This window comes from Nicotiana tomentosiformis, chromosome 1, assembly GCF_000390325.3.
Source record: "Nicotiana tomentosiformis chromosome 1, ASM39032v3, whole genome shotgun sequence".
Taxonomy (NCBI): Eukaryota; Viridiplantae; Streptophyta; class Magnoliopsida; order Solanales; family Solanaceae; genus Nicotiana; species Nicotiana tomentosiformis.
This window is the reverse complement of record NC_090812.1, coordinates 115687038-115703371: the sequence shown is the minus strand read 5'-3', so window position 1 is coordinate 115703371 and position 16334 is coordinate 115687038. Positions and strand designations below refer to the sequence as shown.

The following is a 16334-nucleotide window of genomic DNA, read 5'->3' as shown; positions in this document are numbered from 1 at the left end:
TACAGTTTAGGGCATACACCCCGATTATGTGACATTCAAAGTTCTGCAAGAGTGCCTCAAATTTGCATGTGAGTGTTAGGCTCTAATTGAAACAACCTCACTTTTCAGATTCTATAATCCCATAACATCATAGTGCCCCTTCTAGTACCACTAGACTCCATATAAGCAAACCTTACCCATCGCCATCCCCAAATCCGCATAACAAGCTCTTGTATTTCTCCCTCAAATTTAGTCTCCTGAAAACAGATAATATCTGCATTTTAGAGGTGAACTAAACTCTTTACTATCCTTCTTTTAGCCAAATCATTAAGTCCTCTTACATTCCATGAAACTAGTTTGAATTTCATTGATCACTAGCTTTTTCCCCTCATTCTTTTCTCGTTGATTTGGAATTTAACATCAAAGGAAACCAAACCTTTCAGTTCATATGCCCCTTTGAATCTGATTTTCTTGATGTCCAGTTCTGGCTCCATCCTTCTAGCATGCCTACAGCTATCTATCTGCATAAGTAATTCCAAAGCTTCTTCTTCATGTCCTTGGAAATCCACCCTAAATATTTTACTAAGTTTGAGAAAATTTTGATGAACCCATAAAGTCACATCCATCTCTTTCTCCAGAAAAGACTCCTGATGCTGAACCAGAATAGGTTCAGCATACTCCACTTCCCAATTTTCCCCACTGGAATTGAGGTGTAGTTGGTTCTCACACTCAATTTCAGAAATAAGATGAGGTTCCCCAAGTACGATTAGTGACAGAGCATCGTCTGCCTTCATCCCTTGTAACCTTTTGCCTTCTTCTTCTCTTGGCTCCTCGAGCATCAACATCTCTATATGTGGTGAACTCCCTAAGTTTGCAACTACATCGAAGGACCTATATTCGTTTTCTTGGTTGGCTTCTTGTTCTGAATGCAAAATAGCTTTTGTCTCTTCTAGAAAAGAGTCGAACCTTATGATCTTTGTGGGCTCCGGATATAATTCATTAAAAATGACTTGGGCTGCACAGTCAGGTCCAAGTGTGTTTTTAATAGCTAGCCCATTGCTGGGCTCGGTGGATTGGCCCAAAAATAATGTTACTTCTCCCAAACCATCCTCCTGCATTGCACGTGCCTTTCCCTTAATTTTGGCATTAAACTCACTACACCCCACGTGGTCCTTACCCATCCCATCTACAGCTAAAAGGCTATCATGCACCCTTTCTACCTCGTAAGTTATCTTTGTTTGGCGGTCCTTCAAAGGCTTCGATCCTATGTCATCTCCGGTGATCTCCTTGGAAATCTCCGGCCCTAGTTCAAAGCGAGTTTTTCTTTCAGTCCATATTGGTATGAACAATTTGACCTCTTCTCTCTAAATGACTACCTCATTTGGTATATTCCGGACATCTCCTGCTACTTGAATTCTTGCCCACTTAAGATGGTTCTTGAGTTTTGTCTCTTCTTCCATTGTTTTCCACCCACCACAAAGATCTCCTATTTTTTTGAATATCTTCTGTGACAATAGATGTAGGGGAACTCCCATGGATCTGATCCAAGTAGTTTTGACAGATATTGAGTTGGAAAGACGCCGGTGATGGGGTTCCATCATTCAAGATAAATCTTGAATTTCTTCCACATCCATTCTCCTTAGAGAATCTGCTCACCCATGTTTATGTTGGGGAACTCAAACAGAAATATATTCTTAGTCATCTCATACATATTCACTCCAAATGTTATTTTTCACCTTATACAGGCCCATTATTTCCTTCCCAAAGTACCCAATGATACATCTTGTCAAAAGTTCGTTATCCTTCATCTCATTTGGCTCCAAGATCGTGATGTCTCCTTTATTAGTGTTGACAACTACTTCACTATGGTTGTTTGATTGGCATTTACTCTCTTGTACTGCTGTGGCATAAGGGTAGTTTGTTTCAGAGAGTCTGGGTGGCCCTGTGAAATTCAGTTGAGAGGAGCATTTAATAAACATTTCTATCTTAAATGCATTGTCTCTGCATCCTGGATTCAAAGCAAGTTTCGCGATTATAATGACCTCACGATTGTCTCTCTTCAGTGACAATGTACTCATATATCTCCCATGGTCATTGTACTTCCTAGTACAAAAATATTTAATTAGTATGTCCTTATTCTTCCATCTGCGTACCACATTCATCTGGTCATTAGAGGCTTATTTGAGTACAACAGTCCCATTTCATAGTCTTTTTTCTTAGTGTGGAGCGTCTCATCATATTGCGACTTCTCTCCACCCAATTGAACCATGTATCTCTGTTGGAGGTCCATCTAGTGATATCAAAAGATTTGAAACCAGCATTAAAATAAATTTTGTTTTCCCCATAAGAAATAACTTCTGTTTAAGAGAAGATTAAAGAAAGGTTAGTATATCAGTAATCACATTGGGTGAAAATAGGGTGTAGGAAGGAATGAGGAATTTTCCTACTTAACGATGCCGGAAAAGGTTGTTCTGCAGTCCTAGGAAGTAGGAAAGAGAAGAGTCTCGGGGAAAGTGCCTGAGAGCATTTTTGATATCTTCCTTTTCTCTATTTTCTATTTTCAATGCTTTTTTTCCATGGCTTCTCATTATTGTGTCTAGCTGTCTTCTTTCTATTACTGTTGTGCTTATGCTTCACTGAGTCGAGGGTCTATTGGAACCAGCTTCTCTATCTCCACGAGATAGGAGTAAGGTTTGCGAATACAATACCCTCCTCAGACCCCACTATGTGGGATTACATTAGGTTTGTTGTTGTTGTTGTTACTTCATTTTCTTTATAAGGCACCAAACAATCACTGAAAATCTCTACCATCCATTTGATTTTGTAAATAAGTTTTAATCAAGATGTGCTTTTTAAATATTTATACCAACATTTTAGTTTTGCTTATTATTCAAACGTCATATTTAATAAAATAAAATAAAAATCGACGAAGCAATATCCCTTGCCACCGATTGAGGCAAGGTAAATCCACCCTTTCTCCTTGAGACGGATCTCGTGGTTAAATCCGTGCAACTTAGTCATATCCCAACATGGTAGTCAATCTTGGTCATTAAGGTATTTGAAATTTTGGTTCTCTTTCTTAACTATAATGTCACCATTTTTAACGGCAAAAGTCAGAGCCACTAAATCTTTTTGTTGTGTTACTAGACCTTGATGTTAAATGCCGGGACAGGAATGGCCCCGCAAGAAGCTTGTCTTAGTTGAATGTCCTCAAAATTTGAGGTATTTAAAAAATGACCCCTCGACTCGCACTCAGTTTTGCTCTATTTTTCTATCGGATTGATAGAGTTTATGTTATATTTACTCTAGCTATCTGTTAAGTTGTTCATCAAAGTCTATCAGGTTGGCATGATTTTGCTCTTCAGGGATTTCTCTACTGGATTGGTAGAGTTTATGATATATTTGCTCTACCTATCTATTTGTCTATCGAAATCTACCCGAATAATATAATTTTCTGTTTGTTTTAACAAAGTGATCTTCGAATTTGCAACTTCAATTTCGATCAAACCACCCCAAATCTGCTCCAAATGATCTTAAGTTTGAAATAAAGCTTCCAAATAGCAAAAACAATCCACAATCACCAATTTAGTCAAATAACACTAAATCAAAAAGCTCATTTTTTCTTCTTCAAACACTTTCTAAGGTCCACTAATGAAGTTTTGAGCTTTTTACAGTAAATTACTAAATTGTTATTTGAACTAAAAATTTAAACATAAATTATTAACATTCAAACGATTCTAACAATAATGGATCATTAACAGGGGCGGCCCAACCTCATCCGAGGCCTAAAGCAAAATCTTAATTAGAGGCCTTAATATATATATATATAATGAACATCGTTTTTAAAAAATTAGACAAGTGAGGATGTAGAATTAAAAAAATGAGAACTTGATTTTATAAAATACAGAAAATTAAATGAATTTAACGTTGATTGCATCAAACTGAAATGGTAGTACCCAGAAAACATAACTGACTCCTTTTTTTTAGTAAGTCCCTTTCTATATTTGGTAACAATTCAACTTTAGATTTTTCTTTTTACCATTAATGAGATGATTTCTAGCCCAAAAACTTCTATGATTTATTTAAGATTACAAGTTTCAAAAGTCTTTCTTTATTTCATAAAATCCATGTCAAGTCAAACACTTTCATATAAATTGGGACGGAGAGAGCATAATTTATGTAAGAAAAATAAATAATAAGTTAGATTATTAGATATAGTTACGTGACCAACTAATGAATAGAGAAATATTTAAGTAAAAAAGTAAAATAAGATTGACAAAAAACTATTTTAGTTATATTAATTAGAGGAAGAAATCGAATTATTAAAAATTAATATAACAATAAAGAAATAAATTTATCAATAATAAAATATAATTATATAAATAATATACTACTATATATATAGAGAATACTAATAATTTTGGGGCCCTTAAATTTTTGGTGTCTCACTTGCTTTAGGGTTGGGTCACCCCTAATATCTAATCTTCTATTTTACACCACCAAACAAGAATTCAAGCTTTAAATATTGAAGAACTACGGTATTCAAGTAAAATATGATAACATTTCGCTAAGACCATAAAAATGAGAATATTCTGCCAATAGCAGTCCCGTTGGGGACATGCGTAGTTGCGTACATGCCATGCAATTTTTCGTCAGATATTCAGGGTATGATCGGTAAATGCTTGAGCCATGAAGAGGGTCCTCGACAATTGAAATGAGGAATATTTACCTCATTGTAATTGAATTGAGCCACGTGTAAGATGCTAAGTGGAGTTCTTTTCCTGACATAACTAATGCGATCATGTATGCAACAACACAGAATCAGCTTCAGCTTCAAATTCTTTAACCTAAATCTTTTTGCTTTCTTCTCCCTCCTCCTCGATCTAATAGCAATGTGTTGTTTGGGTTTCTATTAGTGTCAGGGTTTGTACTCCACAGAAACAAGGTTTTGTCCCTGGAATTTTATTCCCTACATATTATAGTACGTACCATATCTTATCCCCAAATTTATACTCCTAGTTAAATAATGCTACAATTGACGGTAAAAGTAATAACTATGGCAATTTGTTCCCAAAGGTCATGCTGTACGGGAAGTGCAATGATTCCAACTAAGAATTTAGATTTCCTCGAACACTGAATTGAAATGTTGTTCTGTCAATATATACATATGCACCTGCGCGTGAGTGTTTAAGCTACTGCTTTTCTTCTTTTTAACAATTACTCTGTCCGCTTCAAAAAGACCGAAAGAATTCAGAGTTGGAAAGTCTTAACATTCTCATTTCGGTCTCAACTTAGAAATCAATCTCTTAATCCTTTTTAAAATAAAATATACATAGTTAGAAACTTGATTCGAAATGATATAAACTAAGGGTCCACCAAACTATATAGAGAATCAGGTTTTCTATCAATATTCACAGAACGCACGCACACAACAGTAAGTAAATGATACAGTAGAGTTTTACGTGGAAAACTTCCAGCTCACGGGATTAAAAACCATGACCTACCCTTGTAGGATTTCAACTTTACTACTGAGCAAACTTCATATTACAAACTGTTGTAACCTAGGAATTAACCTCTTAATCCCTCACTAACGTGTAACAACTCTATTACAAGCTCCTTTGTAATAACTCTATTACAAAGATTACAACTCGACTAACTCTAGCCAAGACACAAACATATGGTTTATGATTTTACAAGGGTTTCCTACACAATGCTTCTAACTAAGCTAAGTAGAAATTACAAGTAAATTATTTTGACAAAGGTGCTACACAACTAAGGACATATGATGACTCAATGCAGGAAACTGGTCCTTCGTTATGTTGCTCTTTGTTCTTGACTCCTTGAATATCACTTGCAAGTTGGCAATACACTTGAGAAAGAGCTTGATCGATTCTAAGTGTGCAAGTGTATTGTTTTTGCTTTGCTTCATGTTAATATTACATAAGTGACATCACTTGAATGATGCAAGCATGTTTGGTACAAAGGCATTCTTTATAAAGTGACTACTCCATTGTTTGCACTGTTGTGTGTGTGCAGAGAAACAATTGCAATTACTTTACAGCTGTGGGGAGTTGGCTGGTATTTTCAGCCAGGAAACTGATGTCGATCTGTTCCCTCTATTGTTTCTTGGACTCTGAAAGTTGGAGCATGTCCCAGACTTGAGACTTGTTGATCTTTGAGCACTCAGAGGATGTGGAACAGGTTCCCCATCTGGTTCTTAACACTAAGTTTGTCAGATCATCAAAACATAGCAAGACACATAACTTATCGATTTTCCCCTTTTTGATGATGACAAACTTGTAATTGAAATTCCCTTTGTGTTGTTCCCCCTCTTGTTCCCCTTAATTAATAAATTCCCCCCTGAGCCTCTGCTTGTTCCCCTCAATTACTTTTCTCCCTTTTGGTATCATAAAAAGATTAGGCACAAGCAAAAAAAAGTTTAGTCTGGTTAACTCATACCACATGTGTGCACACAATCATGACTAAAAACATAGCAGAAGAGCAAGATATGTACAGCAAAAGGACGACAAATTCATTAATTTGGGAAATAAACAGGGAGAAGTTCCATTGTTACACAATCACCACAAAATAAAAACAGCAAAAAAAGGTACCAGTCAGCAAACATAACCAAACACAGGAAATAGAAACAACTTGAACTTGACACTAGGAAGGGAATGACTCTAAGAAGCACTGGAAAGGGAGGCAGAGAGGAAGATGCAAGAGTTCTAAGGAGAATATCCATTCGAGCATTTGCAGACCCTTGCTCATTGAGTAACCTCTTCTTCAGGTCCTCGGCCTGTTTCTTGAGATCAATATTTTCTTTGGTCAGGCGAGCAACCTCTGCGCTTTATGAGCTACTGGAACCAAGTGCCTCCTGGGCCTGACTGAGCTGACCCTTAAGGATAACATTCCTTGCCTTCAACTTCCTTATCTCTTCATTAGCGATATTCTGAGCTTCAATCAGTTGAGAGATAGTGGAATTGCTGCCAACCCCTCATTTCTTATCGATGCACTCACACTCTTCCAAGGTGGTTTTGGAGAAGCTCTACTGGCGAGTGCCCATGATGGCCTTTCCCAGGGGAACTTTGAAGAACTCAAAGACTTCGGTAAGAAGAAACCCATAGGGCAGTCCATGATTACCATCCTCGAAATTTGCTACCTTTTTCATGTGCTCAATCATGATTCCTGGCAGATTTATAGTGGAGTATGCATCCAGAGCCTCCATGAGGAACGGATATGCTCGTGATGTAATAAAATATCTTTCTGCACGAGGGAGCAACACTTTGTTCACCATTTTGAATAGTAGCTGGTATACTGGAAGGAGGGCCTTCGTGTGCACTCGTTCCCCCTGTCGAACTGAATCATCCTTCAGAATGACATTTTTGAAGTTTGAAGAGCAAGTCCCTTCAATGGAGGATATACCATCAGTAGGCACTCCCAAGATGGTTCCCAATACAGCCACATCAATCACAAAGTCAACCCCATTTACCTTCAAGCAGATGTTATCATCCTCAACAGTGAACAGATCGGGATAGAAACTACGTACCTCGGCCTCATACGCTTTGGGACTCTCATGTGTGAACAGATGTGTCCACTGTTGAAATTCACAAATTTCAACCAGTTGTCGCATTCCCGTCAAGTAAAAAATGCCAGGGGCAAAGGTTCTGCCCCAAAGCACTTTCTTTTTTCTCAGAGTTTCCCATCCAACATCCTTGGTCACATTGACCTTGGCCTTTTTCGAGGAACCAGGTTCCTCATTGGCGCCAACCTTTCTCTTCACTGATTTTCTTACACTTTTCTTTTTTCAGTAGATTTCTCAGACGCCTTCTCAGTCACATTCTTCTCAGACACCTTTTCAGCACACTCTTCAGCCACTTTCTCATCAGACTTGTCCACCGTAATGTTGCTAACTTCCATCACACTCACAGATAACTTTTTACTAGATTTTGGAACAGTAGGTTTTTGGGAGGATTTACGGATCAAGGGATTGGGTTCCTCATCCACCTCGTCATCAACATTTACCATAAGAGCTGTAGGTACTACCTCGTCATATACTAACTTGCCACCCTTTATCAACCTCTTCCTCTTCTTTTCTTTCTTACTTTTCTTCATTACTGACTCAAGAGCTTCCTTCTTTTGCAGTATAGTAGTGGGCCTTTTAGGAGTGGGCAATTTGGGAGTTGCCCTTGTACTCCTAGCACTAATGAAACTCGTAATAGCCACATTATCATAGTCTTCTTCACTCCCTTCGTTTTCCTCCTCAGACGGAGATCTCATCTCGGGAGGAACAATGGCCAATGGCTCATCATAGAAATAAGGAGAGGGAGCGGGATCAGTACTGACCTGGGTTCTTTAGAATAACATGGAGTTTCATCCCAAGCAGAAGCATAGGGATCCTCTTATGTGGAGGGATCGGGTCCCTCGAGAAATTTCCCCAGTAGTATTGTCTCATGCCAGATTTTCGACAAGCACCAGTTCCCTTCCCTCCACTAGTAGACTATCACCTTCCTTCTTAGACCCATTTGGTTCAGATACGCCTTCATACTCACCAACTACATAACCCTCAGTAGCAATCGACAACATATTCTCTATAGCCTCTTGTTCTTGCAACCCCAAAGTAAACTCAGAGGGCATAGGAGAAGCATTACCTGTAGAACCAGCAACATTCAAATCAGGGCCTGGAGTAGTCTTTGCTGATGCATCACTGTTAAGACCCACTCCGTGTGGTATCTCAGAAGTTTCTTCCACCGGTAGACTAGAAATTTCCTGATTATCGTCTCCCTCAACTATATCTTCTTCGACCATTTTTTCCAGCAAAGCAGAAGGAGAGATCGTAGCCACAAACTTCTTGGGAGTTGAGGTTTTGCGACTCCAATGAGAACCAATACTTGATTGATTTGGAGAAGAAATTGTGGGCGGTTGTGACTCTAACTTAGGGTTTGGACTGGGTGGCGTAAGGGTCACGGGCTCTATTATCGATGCTTTAACAGATGAAGACGCAGTGGGGACGATGCTTGTGACATTTCTGGCTTCGAATTTTTCAGACATGGTGGGGTGTAGTAAGAGTTGATGGAAGAAGAGAGTGTTATGGTTGTTGACGAAAAAGGGGAGTTTTGGCTGATGATGTGAACAGTTATAAAAGTGACCGTGTGTGAATTTATTGAAAAAGATATGAGGGACTGGTTAGGAACGGGTACCAATTATTTTAGTAGACGAGTCGTTTCATAAAAGGGTAAGACGCTTGGGTTCAAACAAAGAGTAAAAGAAAAGGAAACTGACACATTAATGACGTGGCACCATTTTAGCCGTTAAAAAGTTGTGGATGAGAGTATAGAGGAACTACTAACCTGTGTCACGGGAACCAGGTTCCCTGATAGATTTTGTAAATGTAAACTTCATCCTTTGACCAAAACATGATACCATTAGCTACTTGTGTGCTCTGTAATCATCATGCATGTCTACCTGCAACGGTATAGAGATGAGTTAGACCTTGCCAGAAAACACGTTTTAGCTTATTACCTGTTCTTTTCTTTCATAGTCAATCATCGAGGGACCAGGTTCTTAGGTTGATTTTATCAATCCAAGTTCTAGGCGATTCTTTTCAAAGTGCTCTCTACTCAATGATTTGGTTAAGATATCTGCAATTTGATCTTCTGTGCTGCAAAGCTTCATACAGATAAGCCTTTTTTCAACATTGTCTCTTAGGAAGTGATGTCGCACATCAATGTGCTTTGTTCTCTTGTGTTGAACTAGATTCTTTGCCATGTTGAGAGAACTGGTGTTGTCACATAGTAAGGGCACGCAATCAGAGAACACATCAAAATCTTCCAGTTGTTGCTTGATCCACAGCAGTTGAGCATAACAAGAAGCAACTGCCACATATTCAGATTTTGCAGTTGAAAGAGCCACTAAGTTTTATTTTCTTGTACCCCATGAGATTAGACATGAACCCAGAAAGTATGCCATGCCAGACGTGTTTTTCCTATCCACCAGATAACCAGCATAATAATCATCAGCATACCTGATTAAATCAAAATTGTCGCATGAGGGATAGTAGAGAACCAGGTCCTGCGTTCCTTTAAGATACCTCAAGATTCTCTTGGCAGCCTTCAGATGAGATTCCTTTGGATTAGATTGAAACCTGGCACATAGTCCCATATTGAAAACAATATCTTGTCTATTTGATGTGAGATATAGGAGTGACCCGATGATACCTCTATACATGGTCTCATTCACAGGAGAACCAGGTTCATCCAAATCCAGATGAGTGGCAGTGGAAATAGGAGTATCAATGATCTTTGAACTTTCCATTTCAAACCTCTTCAGAAGTTCTTTGAAGTACTTCTGCTGACTTATCATTGTGCCATTAGGAGTTTGCTTGACTTGTAGGCTCAAGAAGAAATTCAATTCTCCCATCATGCTCATTTCAAACTCGCTTCTCATAAGCCTTGCGAATTCCTCACACAGGGAATCATTTGTTGCTCCGAAGATGATGTCATCAACATAGACTTGCACAATGAGCAGGTTTCAGAAATAAGGCGTTGTCAATTTTTCCTCTTGTAAAGCATTTTCTTGTAGAAATTTGGATAATCTTAAGCACGATGAGCCTGCTTTAGCCCATATAATGCCTTTCAATTTTAAAGACATGCTTAGGATGCTCATGACACTCAAAGCCAGGTGGTTGCTTGACAAAGACTTCTTCTTTTAGAAAGCCATCCATAAATGTACTTTTGACATCCATTTGAAACAGTTTGAATTCCATATGAGATGCAAAGGCAATGAGGATTCTGATGGCCTCCATTCGAGCAACTGGAGTAAAGGTTTCATAATAGTCAATCCCTTCTTCCTGATTATAGTCTTGAACTACTAGCCTTACCTTGTTCCTTGTTGTGTTTCCAAACTCATCAAGTTTGTTTCTAAATACCCACCTGGTTCCTATAACTGTTCTGTCAGTAGGTCGTGGAACCATATGCCATACACTGTTCCTCTCAAATTGATGGAGTTCTTCTTGCATAGCTGTAATCCAGTCAGCATCTTTCAATGCTTCCTTGATATTTTTGGGCTCAAGCTGAGAAAGAAAGACAGAGAAGGCAAGCGCGTTTCTTGACCTTGACCTCGTTTGAATACCTGAGTCAAGAGGAGTGATCATATTTTCAAGAGGGTGTGAACTTTGGTGCTTCCAGTTAGACACCTGAATCTCATTGTGAGAGGGTCCAGGTATTTCTGAACGTGATCCTTGGTTGGCGTGAGTTCTGCTTCTCAGCTCAGCATGTGGGGTTCCTTGGACAGCATCAACAACTCTATTCTTAGCTTCAATTGTTGTGATTGAGGAACTAGGTTCCTCCATATCAGGTGGATATACAGCTACACCATCATTATTTGATTCCTTGACTTGACTCATCATGTCAGCCTTACCATTTGCCTTGTTTATGACTTCACCAGGAACAACTGACTGTTCTCCATCTTGATCAATCTTATCATGTGAATCTTTCCCACAAGGATGGTGAGATTCATCAAAAATCACATGTATGCTTTCCTCAACACATTGAGTTCTCTTGTTGTACACTTTGTAAGCTTTGCTTTGTGATGAATAGCCCAGAAAAATTCCTTCATCACTTTTGGCATCGAATTTTCCAAGTGTTTCCTTGCCATTGTTGAGAACAAAACATTTGCAGCCAAATATCCTTAAATGTGTCAGCTTGGGTTTCCTCCCGTTCAATAGTTTATATGGGGTTTTGTTAAGGAGGGACCTGATCATGCACCTGTTCACCAAGTAGCATGCAATGTTGATTGTTTCTTCCCATAAATCTTTTGCAATGCCATTGTCAATCAACATTGTTCTTGCCATGTCTTCAAGAGTCCTATTTTTCCTCTCTACAACACCATTTTGTTGAGGTGTTCTTGGAGCTGAAAAATTATGAGTAATGCCATTTTCAGCACAGAATTCGTCGAATTTGGCATTGTCAAATTCTATGTCGTGATCAGACCTTATACATACTACCTTATGGCTCATCTTCACCTGGATCTTTTTCACAAATGTAGCAAATACTTGAAAGGTTTCGTCCTTAGTTCTGAGAAACAGGGTCCAGCTGAATCTGGAATAATCGCCCACTATAACAAAAATGTACTTCTTTCCTCCTCTACTTGGTACCCTCATAGGTTCACACAGATCCATATGAAGGAGATCAAGTGTCCTTGAGGTACTAACTTTCTATTTGGATTTGAATGATGATCTGACTTGTTTTCCTTTTATACATGCATCACACACCTTGTGATCCTTGAAGCTTGACTTGGGCAGGCCACAAACCAGGCCCTTTTTGACCAATTTGTTAAGCAACATAAAACTTGCATGACTCAATATTATATGCCACAGTTTAGCATCATCATCAACAGCACTCAGACAACTACGATCCCTATTTTGCAAGGACTCAAAATTAGCAACATAAATGTTTTTGTATCTTTTAGCCACCAGAACCACCTCACCGGTCACAAGATTTGTGACCGTGCATATTTTTGACACAAATTTCACTTTGTTTCCCTTGTCACAGATTTGGGAAACACTCAGCAGACTGTACTTCAATCCGTTCACATAGTACACATTTTCAATTGAGTGAGCAAGAGACTTCCCAATCCTTCCAACTCCTAGAATGTAACCTTTTTTCCATTTCCAAAGGACACACTCCCTCATTGTGGGGCTTTGAGTGAAACGAAATCATTTGTGCTTTCAGTCATGTGGTTAGAGCATTCACTATCCATGTACCATTTTTGGCTGCTTCCTTTCACTGCTCCCTGCACAAGAAAATCAAGGGTTAGATTTAGGAACCCAAACAAGTTTGGGTCCCTTGTAGTGAGGAAAAGGGTGAATCAGACTTTTTCTTGTCCAGGCAGGTAATATATATTTTTTAGTTGAGGGACCAGGTTCCTTGGAAGTAGTTACCTTTTCAAAAAACACCTTGTTTTTCTGTTGGGACTGAATTCTAACCTTACAGTTTTCTTTAAAGTGACCAGTGTTGCCACAGTGAGTACAAAGCCAGTTATTAGGGACAGTAACATACTTGCTATGTGGATTGTAGGGAGTCTTTTCTCTTTGGAACCCGACTCCCTGCTTGTTCCCACCATTGTTTGTATACATGGTAGCAATTGCATCAGAGGACCAGGTACACTTCAGAGATTTTTCGAGGTCACTTTTAACTCTGCCTAGGTCTTCTTGAAGTTGTCTGTTTCTTTCAAGTTCTGCACACAGACTAGATTTCACAGTTTGAGGTTCATTTTCAAGCTTAATTTGTGCCTCACTTGCAACTTCTTTTTCCTTTTGGGTGATCTCATGCCTACCTTCCCCTTTTAGTTCCTCAATTGTTTCCTTTAGGTCCACGACTACTACTAATAAGTCATCTCTCTCTTGCTCTATGCTAGCAATCTTTTCAGTTAGAGCTTCTTTATCATTTTTTAAGCACTCAATGGTCTCTTTAAAATCGATCACCACAACCACTAGATCATCCCTCTCATGTTCTATTTCTCATAATTCCATAGTTAATGCATTTTTATCATTTATAAGACTATGATAAGCATCAATTAAAATATTTTCCAAAGATATAAGCTTTTTCTGAGAGTAGGACTTCAAATTTCTTTGAATGTCCAGAAAGTTTACCTCATCATCATCTTCATCATCGTCCGATTTTTCCATCAAGGCAAAGATAGGGTCATATTCAGCTGTTTCACTCTCTATTGCCATCATAGAGTTGTCACCTTATTCATCATCCTCTCCTGATTCACTGAAGGAGTCTCCCCATGCATCAAGAGCTTGCTTCACAACATTTTCAGCGGCATCTTTTCTCTTGAATCATTTGTCAGGAACCGGGTTCCTCTTGACTGCTTTGTCTGTGTTGTGTTTGTACTGATCTTTCTTGAGAGGGGGGCAATCCTTGATGAAATGTCCTGGCTTCCCACACTTATGGCATAGGTCATAGCCTCTTAGCTTGTTAGAGCTGCCCCTTTTTGGAATACCTTCATTTCTGTGAACCATTTTCCGAAATCTCTTTGTCAGGTAATCCATATTGGCATCCTCACCACTTGAGTCATTTTTGTATGTTTTGAGGATCAGGTTCTTCTCCCTTTTGGGCTATCTTCTCTCATTATCCTTCTTCTTCTTCATCTCATAAGTTTTCATATTGCCAATGAGTTCATCAATGGTCACCTTCTGCGGATCCTTTGCCTCTGTGATAGCATTTACTTTGCTTTCCCATGATCTAGGTAATACGCTGAGTATTTTTCTGACAAGCCTGTTTCTTGGAATAATTTCTCCTAGAGAATGGAGCTCATTGATGATAGAAGTGAAGTGAGATTGCATGTCCCGAACGGACTCATTGTCGTTCATCATGAATAGCTTATACTCAGTGGTTAGCATATCAATCTTCAACTGTTTGACTTAAGTAGTCCTTTCGTGTGCTATTTGGAGAGCTTCCCGGATCTCCTTGGCAGATTGGCAGGCAGAAATCCGGTTGTATTCGTCTGATCCAATACCACAGACGAGGATTTTTTTGGCTTGGAAGTTCTTCTCTATAGCCTTTCTGTCAGCATCGTTGTATTCTTTCCTAGTCTTGGGAACTAACGTTGTTGGTTCTCCAATGGTCTTCAAAGGAACAAAAGGACCATCGCAGATGACATCCCAAAGTTTTGAGTCCTCAGCCATGATAAAATCATGCATCCTTGTCTTCCACCATCCGTAGTATTGGCCATTAAATCGTGGTGGTCTGTAGGTTGATTGACCTTCTTCAAAGTTTGGTGGAACAGCCATGAGTATCCTTTCTAGGTGTTAGCCTGATAAAAAGAAACTGATCTGATACCAATTGATAGAAACTAAAAGTCCACCAAACTATACAAAGAACCAGTTTTTCTATCAATTTTCACAGAATGCACACACACAACAGTAAGTAAATGACACAGTAGAGTTTTACGTGAAAAACTCCCAGCTCACGGGATTAAAAACTACAATCTACCTTTGTAAGATTTCAACTTCACTACTGAGCAAACGTCAAATTACAAACTCTTGTAACCTAGGAATTAACCTCTTAATCCCTCACTAACTTGTAACAACTCTATTACAAGCCCCTTTGTAATAACTCTATTACAAAGATTACAACTCGACTAACTCTAGCCAAGACACAAACATATGATTTATGATTTTACAAGGGTTGCCTACACAATGCTTCTAACTAAGCTAAGTAGGAATTAGAAGTAAATTATTTTGCCAAAGATGCTACACAACTAAGGACATATGATGACTCAATGCAGGAAACTGGTCCTTCGTTATGTTGCTCTTTATTCTTGACTCCTTGAATGTCACTTGCAAGTTGGCAATACACTTGAGAGAGAGCTTGATCGATTCTGAGTGTGCAAGTGTATTGTTTTTGCTTTGCTTCATGTTAATATTACATAAGTGACATCACTTGAATGATGCAAGTATGTTTGGTACAAAGGTATTTCCTATAAAGTGACTGCTCCACTGTTTGCATTGTTGTGTGTGTGCAGAGGAACAGTTGCAGTCACTTTACAGCTGTGGGGAGTTGACTGGTACTGTCAGCAAGGGAACTGATGTCGATCTGTTCCCTCTGTTGTTTCTTGGACTCTGAAAGTTGGAGCATGTCCCCGACTTGAGACTTGTTGATCTTTGAGCACTCAGAGGATGTGGAACAGGTTCCCCATCTGGTTCTTAACATTAAATTTGTGAGATCATCAAAACATAGCAAGACACATAAATTATCACGAAATATGTATGTGTATTTATATATAAAATGTTGTGGTCAAAGGAAAAGTTGTTTCAAATAGCAATAGCGTCTTATAAAGTGGAATAGAAGGAGTAACAGTATTTAGTAATTAAAATCAATATGTAGAAAGAAAAGAAAAATCTGCTGGTGACTGTTGTATTGGTAAAAATTGGACTCTGACACGTCAATCTTCACATGAAGTACTTACAGTTTGGTGACCCCTTCCCAGAAAAATAAGCATTGTGTCTCGGTGAAGCATCCCAAAAGATGGTTTTGGGATGAAGCCATGATCCGGAACTTGACTTGGTCTTCAACTGCCCCCGTGATGCAGGGGATTAGCTCACGCCCACTATGCCATATTTGCCACCTACAACCGGCTCTCGGCAGTTCCTAACTACTTGGAGTGACGTGCGGGAATGGAGATGATTATGTGAAGATAATCATGTGAACTTTATGCGTAGGCTATAAATACCTCCATTATTTTGACTTGTACAATTCATTCACAATCTACTGAACTTATTCTTTACTCAAATGCTAAAGCTATTGCATTATTGTTGGACAATTCTTCTTGATTTTGCAAGCATTGTGGCT

The 16334-nt window shown here is 38.9% G+C and overlaps 2 protein-coding genes across 2 annotated transcripts; both read right to left on the bottom strand.

Moving 5' to 3' along the window:
* Nucleotides 1-12190: 12190 nt before the first annotated feature.
* On the bottom strand, nucleotides 12191-12667 carry LOC138908900 (uncharacterized mitochondrial protein AtMg00300-like). The gene has a single exon (XM_070199636.1). It carries the CDS (start codon nucleotides 12665-12667, stop codon nucleotides 12191-12193), a length of 477 nt encoding a protein of 158 aa, XP_070055737.1.
* A 1737-nt stretch (nucleotides 12668-14404) lies between these two features.
* LOC117273573 (uncharacterized) lies at nucleotides 14405-14773 on the bottom strand. Its single transcript, XM_033652755.1, has one exon. The coding sequence runs from the start codon at nucleotides 14771-14773 to the stop codon at nucleotides 14405-14407; it is 369 nt and encodes a 122-aa protein (XP_033508646.1).
* Nucleotides 14774-16334: the final 1561 nt, after the last annotated feature.